The following is an 8,244-nucleotide window of genomic DNA, read 5'->3' as shown; positions in this document are numbered from 1 at the left end:
TTTCACATGGTCTTTCCATGTCTCACTGAACACCACAATGTCATCGATGTATGCTGCTGCATAGCCATCAGCTCCTTTTAAAACCAAGTCCATCATCCTCTGGAATGTAGCTGGAGCTCCGTGAAGTCCAAAAGGCATAGTTCTGAAACGATAAAGTCCACTAGGAACCCTGAAAGTGGTTAAATCTGTCACTTTGACCGGCGGAGGCTCTGCGTTAAAGAAGGAAGTGAGGCAACCAATGTCTTTGAGGTGGATTTATTTGGGAGCTCCAAGTCTTCATTACACCAACACCTTTTTTTTTAGGGAAACAAAGAAGCTGACATTTATACCTGAGGCAAGTTCCAACACTGACACCAGGTAAAGGGGTGATCAAAAAGAAAAGACAAACAAACACTACTTACACAAAACTAACAAACAATAAATGATCCAACAAATATTTACATGCATGCAAATTATTAAAATTAAACTAACCTAAAGTCAATCAAAAGTAAATATAACTAAATATAAATCCTCAGAGTATTCCCCCTCTTAATGGAAGCTGGTATGCTCCAGGAGCAGTCGTCTCCCTCTCTGCTCCACCTTGCTGAGACACACCCAGAAAGGCAAATACTCAATTAACTCAAATTGAACTAATCTAAATCAAAACAAACTGACATTTTCCCCCACATTCTCTGAACAGGAAAGATGGCCAGTCTCCCTACCCAAAAAGAATGTTCACCAAATGTCAGCATGTAACTGAAATAAAGAACTGATACAAAACACATTTGAACTGAAAACAACATAATATCAATAATCAACATGGGATGGAACCCCTGGTCTCCATCACACATACACATCACCTTGCATGTATTTTCCACCTTCATCTGCACAGGAAAGTCATTTAGGTATACAAACTAGGGTTAAGGTTTAACTATTGTAAGAAGTTGCTGAAGGTATGCCTTGATAATGTGTTTTAAATAATCTGTACGTGCAGTTGTATCAAACCACCACTGTGTTCAACTAACTAGACTCTTCTAACAAAGAAACAACACGGATGACCTGATTCACCATTGGACAGGTTCAACTTTGCAGTTCCAGCTTAGAGTGTCTGGATGGCAGGACCTGGCGATTTCTGCTGTTCCTGCACCAACTAAGATGTAGGCAGGTTATTTTAATAAATTAATTAATAAAAAAAAATGGTTCCATTACCATTAGGCAGAAGTTTACTTCAAGAATGTAAACGGAGCCACAACAGGGTGAAAGTGAAAGAAATGAAACAGGAAGAAGGTGGCCAGGAAGAAAGTCAAGAACAGCTTTGAAAAAATCTGATTATTCTTTAGATTTATTCAATAAAGTTTCTGTTATTTTGTTAGAACTGTTTCCAAGCAGCTTCTGCTTAATCACATGTATTAAACCTAGAATTACTCCGTGAGGTATTGAGGATGTCAGGCTAAGTTAAGTGATGTCAGTTCAATTAAATTAATTTGCTTTTGACATGAAAGGCAGAAATTCACAAAGAGCGACACCTGACGTCCCAATTCTAAGGGGCAAATGCAGAGTGCTCTGTGTTCAGTTTTGTAAGATTACTTTTACACATATGTAATTAAACTTGTAAATATTTGTCTTCAAGACTGGACAACATTGAACCAGAAACACACAGTACTGTTTGTCATCTTTAATCTGGTGACAATTAAACATTTAACTTTGACTTCAGAACATAACATACCTAAATAAACATAAATAAACCCATTCTAAGCAAAATTATTAGTTAGACTGGAAGGTAAGAAAGATTATCTGTAACTATGAAGGAACTGGACTCTATTGATGGTAACTTATAGCCCTCTGGTGGTGTAACAATTACATTACACTGTACAAACATGCATGGGTTATATATACATTAATACTAAGTAGTAATGCCTGCTGTTAACTAGGCTGATCTATATAGTGATTTTTCACTTCTATGAATGTATTCTTTTCAGTCATGCCCCTCTTCAAAGTTCCCAGTACTGATCTGCAGTCACTAATGTTTTCCGAGATCAAAATGAAGCTGAAAGCATCCTTGTGTCTTGCTTAAGCTGTCCAGGTAGACAGATAGAGATAGAGTGCTGAAGGTTGTTAAATGAGAGGTAACAGGAAATAGCAGCTTTTTGTTTCTTTGGCTCCAACAAACTACAGACATCTCCATAGACATGGAAAGAATCTTGGAAATTTTCCTTAAATAACTGTTCAAACCATCATATCAAGTCAGATTTCCAACAATGTGAAAGCGGATACTTTCTCCTGGTTGGTGCTCTAGATGTACTCAGTACTGATTCTGACTGACCGTTGTGTCTGGGACACTGGGAAAAGAGGGATGTGGACGGGTAGATTCCGGTTCTGTTCCTGCAGATACAAAGAAGAAATCAGCAGCAGCATTCCTGCCACCAGATGCAGAACTCCAGCTGTCCAGCCACAGAACAGAGAATCACCGAACTCCCAGCGAGGCACCACATCCGGCACCGACTCGTCAAAGAATCGCACCACAGTCAGGTGAGCTATATAGGAGACTGGGACCAGGACCAGTATTCCAGCTGCCAGGCTTAGCGTCCCACCTGCTGTCTTCAGGACCTTCTTAAAGCTTCGGTCATCCACCTTCCGACAGCAGCTGTTGATCAAGTTCAGGCCCAGGACAGCTAGCACCGAGCCCATGAGCCCAAAACCCAGAGCAGCACACATCAGAATCCGGGCCAGCTTGATGTCTGGCGGCAGACCCAGCAGGCTGTTGTATGGTCGACATTCCTGCAGACCCAAGTCCTGTATAACGCAGGTCTTCCATAGTCCCACCTCCAAACTCTCAGTGGGGAGCAGGTCTGTGGAGAGCGTCAGCCAGAACGGCATCATAGTTGTGCACAGAGAGCAAAGCCAGCCCCCTGCTGACAACAGAACCCCCAGCATCTCCACAGTCCCAACACTCCAGTCCATGATGGCCTCAGGTGTCAAGAAGACATCAGACCCTCTGGAAAAGGAACACCACCGTCCAGAGTGACTGAAAATGTGAGCGGCTCCCTAAACCAGTCAGAGGGGACACAGTGATTGGTTGAATGCAAACAACAGTGTGGCTGTGAGGTGGCCTACAGGCAGCAGACAGGATGGTACATCTCTGACTGAAAGGCATTTGAAGTCCCCCCCTCCATCCCGCTGCAGTGTCACCAGGCACGCTGCTCGTTTTCCACATTGTCTGTTGGCTCTTTGTTCTCAGAGAAAACAGGAAACAAGGACAGACAACAGGCAGCCTGATGGAGCATAGACAGATTCAGGTTCACCAGAGTTTCACTGCTTACAGAAGTTTTAGTTTAAAATCATTTGAGGAACCTTTGAGAAACAAGATGGCATCTTTCTGCTTCACAAAACCTCTTAAAGATTAAAGAGAGGTCAGAAAATATAGTTTTGATATGTTCTATCAAGGTTAGACTACATTTAGTTATGGGTACACTCCGTTACTGATAATTATCACAAATATTTCTCGAGTGTCCAGTCCTGACAGATTAGGCAAACAGAACAATTGAATCCCATTGCAATGTCAGAGAAAGATTTGCTCTACAGCAGGGGGAAAATTAGACTTTTTCCCAATTCTAGAGTTATCATTAAACTGATGGCACAGTAGGTCAAACTAGTTCAGGAAGTACACTGAAGCAGCAATTATAATGCGACAGAGGGGAACAGAGAGAATACAGGGCTGAGTTGTCTATTCTAGCCCTCCAGAGCTATTGTCCTTCAACATTTGTGTATTTGTTCAACACAACTCAATGGCAGTGTTGAACTAAATGGCAGAATATCCCCACATTTATCCAGGTGTGTTTGTGTTTTAGATGAGGCCCATGCAAAAGTTGCAGGATGGTAGTTCTTAAAACTAGAGCATATAGCACAGTGAGGGTATCAAACATCAGGGTGAAAACAGAAATTAAAAAACCCCCTGAAATAATCAGTGAAAATGTTATTGTTGCTATGTGGCGTTGCAGTTAGTGGCACTGTTGCATCGCAGCCAGAAAGTTGTGAGTTTGAATCTCAGTCAGTTAAAAGTAGACTGTCATAATGTGATATGGTTGGCGGTGAGAATGACACTTGTATATGAGAGGCCCAGGCAGACATTGTATGAAGAATTTATTGATGACTCCACAGAACTCAAGCACAAGAAACAGACAGGTAAGCCAGACGAAGACAACTGACGTGCTATGTTTGACAAGGACATGACAAAAGACAACAAGTGGACTTAAATACACAGGGAGTGTAATCAGGGAATGAGACACACCTGGGAAGCAATCAACACGGAAGACGTGACAGGAACAGGACTAAACACAGAAAACCTCAAAAATAACTATACAGAAAACACAGAATACAACATAGACTAGGTAGAACACTAGTATATTGCTGATTGTTAAGGTAGAAACACAATGCTTCTTTAGCAGATATGAATTGACACAAAATATACCATTTCATTTCCAAAAACAACGAAAGATATGAAACGGAACTAAAATGACCAACACCCACCATCATTTGTCATATTCTATGAGAGTCAACAGACTCAAATGGTGATAAAAACCAAAATAAATAGAAATAAGGAGCAACATGTTCAACCAACATGTCAACCAATGTACCTAAATAGTGTGTTGACAGCTATAAATCAAAAGTAGGAAAGGAGAAAATGGCATCATGTGAGGATGAAATGGGAGTACAAATTGACCCAGAGCCCGCCACCTCCCACTGAAGGATAAATAAATAAAGAAGTGTGTTGTTGGCTTAAAGCTGCCATAGGCCTTTAGTGGGAGCTAATCCAGTTCTGAAAAGGTTTTTCCTCCCAGCTGCTTCAGACTGCATTCACACCCTACGAGCTTCATCTGCATCACAACACATTCAGATCAGGCTAATAGCATTACTGGGTCTCACCGGGTTGTTATTCCTGCCATCATTGTCATTATTATTAGCTTAAACTCTGCCTCAGTCCTATAACGGCAGTTCAAAATTAAACTAATTTTCTACTTTGGTAATTTAGAAGAAAAGGAATGCCGTGTTGCATTGTGTTCATGTCATGGTGACGGTTTTATATAAACATCTATTTGCTCGTGTGAAACAGAGAAACACATTAAATCTGACTTGTTTATTTCATTTATATTAATTAAGAAAAGTTGAATGTCAGAGTCAAATTGCCAGCAGCACATATTGTATTAGCTGAGATTAACTGATGTATGGAGCATCAAGGAATCTTATTCACGTGGAAAAACACTTCTTACTTCTAATTGGGGGCCAGTTTAAATCCTTTATTCCCATTAAAACCAGTGCTCAGCTTCAGCCTTTCCTGTTAGTTTTCCATGGACCTCCAAGGCAGTGTAAAGGATTTCCACAGACACTGAGGTCATTAATGATACATTTCTGACCATTCAGGACTATTTACATGTCAGTGAAGTTAAAGTAACTCCTCAGTTCAGACATAATGGAATGCACTGTGACTCCCTTGAAGGAAGAACGCCACTCAGCATTTTATATCGATCGGATTCTGGGTTTGGATCAGGAAAACCCTGGGAAGAGTCTGAAATTACACCGACCCTGGACAGGTGAGGAGTTTTGCTTTTTGACTCACCCTCAGGACTAATATGCTCTGTTTTCTGCTTGAACAGTCACACCTGTTTGAAAGTTTGATCAAGCTGTACAATCATTTCTTTACTTTTACCCTAACTTTATTACTTAATATGACACACATTTATGTTGATTTGTTTGATGAGGCTGGAATAGGCATAATGTATTTTCATCTCTTTATTTTACTTTGCCAATTTTTTTTTATTCTTTGGTTTACAGATTGACCTGTTAAATAATAACAATCCTTATTAAAAGATTTTTCTTTGAAACAGGTCCACAAAACGATTTATTTTATTGTGATTTCTTATGAAAGTGGAAGATAAATAAATTTTTTACTGTTAAAAATTGTTCTTTTCAATCTGAAAGTCAAATCAAATTTTAAAAATATGTTGCTAGACTTTGCCACTATTTTAAAAATGTTTCCAATTTATCTGCCATTAATCCATTCATCCATCAACATGCCTACTTTCTTTTGCATTACCAGGTTATAGGTACAAAGCATTATCACTCTAGAAATATCCACCATAAATTCAAAGAGAAATTTATAACTGAAGATTCTTAATATCTGAGTCTGGAAAATGTAGAATTTCATATCCATATTTTCACTATCAATCTTGTGTAGAAACTCTGTAAAATGTCTGAGAGGTTTGTTGGGGAGCTTGGAAGAAGTTTTTTTAGTTGGATTAGATTGAAATAGAAATGAAACTCTTTATATGGATAATAACTTACCACCAATCAGGTAACCTTCCCAAAGTGAAACAAGTTTAGGGTGGTGGCAGCATCATGCTGTGAGGATCCTTTCTTCTAGGCTGGTCAGAGTACACATTGGGATGAAATAATTTTCATGAATGCATGTCCAGTTATTTAATTTTCCATTTATTTATTAAATTATCTTTTAAAAATCTCCTCAGAATTTGGAGCAGAGATGGGGAAGACAGAGAAAAGTTTCTGCTGTAAGCAAAACATTTGTTATCAAGCTCCGCTGCAAAACCAAACTGGACCCAAACTAAGCTGGTATGCTGGACGACGGGCACGCACAGCCTTCAGCAGCAGCCAGGTGTTCTGTCTTCCATTTAACCTGGAACTTAGGATCTCATACAGCAGCTTTTTTTTTTTTTTTTTTTTTTTTTTTTTACAAACTTAGCTTTGATTCTGCTCAATCAGGTGAATGCTCTGGAGATGGTGTTCCGGGTCGACTGCTATCCAGGGATCCAGCTGAGGGAGCAGCTGGCAGGGAGGCTGGACCTGGACGAGGATCGAATCCAGGTTCAAACAGTTTCCTTAAAAATGATAGCTGTTAAAAAGACAAAGGTCTAGAAGTTTGTAGATGCATGGAGACTTAAAAATAGCCAAATAGATGCCTTTAAGCACATGTTGCCACTTAAAGAAACAAGAACTAAAAGTGTGCGATAATAAAAAGTGAGGCTAAAGACGAAGTACAAGATTATCATTTCTTATCAGATCTGGTTCCAGAACCGACGAGCAAAATTGAGGCGTTCACTCAGAGAGACCCAACTGCAGTTGGTTCAGACGGCTATGATGGAGCTGAAGATGAGGCAGGAGGCTGGACACCGCCCAGAGGAGGTGTCACGTCACCTTCCTCCTCCTCTTCATTGTGATGCAGAGGATGAGGAGTAATCAAGTTCTCACTGTCTGCAGAAGGTGTTCATCTTTGCATTAATATCCATCTGCATAATTTTCTGAAAACCTCTCTAAACTCCAGGGGAATGACTAAGAGTTGCAGAATGTAAATGGCTGTTTTATATTGTTTTATTCGTCCAATATCACAATTTACAAGGAATGTCAGCTGGTCTTATATAAAAGCAGGAATGATTTGAGCTGATGAAAACTTGATAGTTTGAAGAATATTTTGTGAACCGTCATTTCTCAGTTTGACAACTCAATGTATCAGACCTTCCGAGTAGCTGTGTACTTCATTGAATTTATTAGGAATAAAAATACTTATGTTACCATCTGTGTTTTTATCACACATTGATTTTCATCTACGTCTTTGCTAAAGAATGAGACGATAACTGCTTTACACATAACATTTTCAATAATATTAAAACATTTACTGTCAAAATGAGGCATTATGGAATATTTTTCTCACTGTGAAGCAAAAAAAAGAGCAGAGTGTATTAGAGCACATAATGTAGTATCCTAAAGCACCCGTGGGCCAAATCTAGCCTCCTTTAGCTTTTTATGTAGCACTCTATATTCTAGACTAAACTCTAAGTATGCTTAAATATTATGTTATCAATCAAATCAATGCAGTTTTTATCCATTGCTGCCAAATTATAAAATCAGTCCCTCCAGTTTCTTGAGAATTATCATGGAAATTTATGCAAAAATCAACAAATCCCCACACTTTTGCATTAATACAAAATTGTCAAAAACTTGTGCTAAACAGCTGCCTCAGCCTCAACTGATGTCAGGGGACGGGGGGTGGACTGTACAACTCCTAGTAGAGACTTGTAGATGTTTTTGTGTCAACACATTATGCACAGTCAGTAATAATATTTACAGACAAGAAAATGTACAGAAAGGAATCACAACCCACTGTTCTCAACATGTAGTGCTTAATTTAAAACATGATTAACCCCCACCTAGTAATAAAATGTTCTGACCCAGAGCTCAAGGATGTGGGGAGGGCAA

The 8,244-nt window shown here is 39.4% G+C and overlaps 2 protein-coding genes across 2 annotated transcripts; one reads left to right on the top strand and one right to left on the bottom strand.

Annotated features, from left to right (window-relative positions):
• Positions 1 to 1,305: 1,305 nt before the first annotated feature.
• LOC103130602 (putative claudin-24) lies at positions 1,306 to 4,154 on the bottom strand. The gene has a single exon (XM_016666037.1). It carries the CDS (start codon positions 2,938 to 2,940, stop codon positions 2,272 to 2,274), a length of 669 nt encoding a protein of 222 aa, XP_016521523.1. The 5' UTR covers positions 2,941 to 4,154; the 3' UTR covers positions 1,306 to 2,271.
• A 124-nt stretch (positions 4,155 to 4,278) lies between these two features.
• Positions 4,279 to 7,667, top strand: LOC107834521 (homeobox expressed in ES cells 1-like). The gene is made up of 4 exons (XM_016666038.1): positions 4,279 to 5,567; positions 6,501 to 6,646; positions 6,754 to 6,855; positions 7,051 to 7,667. The coding sequence occupies exons 1-4, from the start codon at positions 5,447 to 5,449 to the stop codon at positions 7,225 to 7,227; spliced, it is 546 nt and encodes a 181-aa protein (XP_016521524.1). The 5' UTR covers positions 4,279 to 5,446; the 3' UTR covers positions 7,228 to 7,667.
• Positions 7,668 to 8,244: the final 577 nt, after the last annotated feature.

The sequence above is a fragment of the Poecilia formosa genome, unplaced genomic scaffold (assembly GCF_000485575.1).
Source record: "Poecilia formosa unplaced genomic scaffold, Poecilia_formosa-5.1.2 Scaffold651, whole genome shotgun sequence".
In the NCBI taxonomy this organism is placed as follows: domain Eukaryota; kingdom Metazoa; phylum Chordata; class Actinopteri; order Cyprinodontiformes; family Poeciliidae; genus Poecilia; species Poecilia formosa.
Note: the sequence above shows the minus strand (reverse complement) of the source record. Positions and strands in the feature narration are given on the sequence as shown.

Coding starts and splice junctions, on each gene's coding strand:
- LOC107834521 (XM_016666038.1), top strand. CDS start 5,447: ATGGAATGCACTGTGACTCCCTTGAAGGAAGAACGCCACTCAGCATTT. Junction 6,647..6,753: donor CAGCCTTCAGCAGCAGCCAG/GTGTTCTGTCTT, acceptor CTGCTCAATCAG/GTGAATGCTCTGGAGATGGT. Junction 6,856..7,050: donor TGGACGAGGATCGAATCCAG/GTTCAAACAGTT, acceptor ATTTCTTATCAG/ATCTGGTTCCAGAACCGACG.
- LOC103130602 (XM_016666037.1), bottom strand. CDS start 2,940: ATGGACTGGAGTGTTGGGACTGTGGAGATGCTGGGGGTTCTGTTGTCA.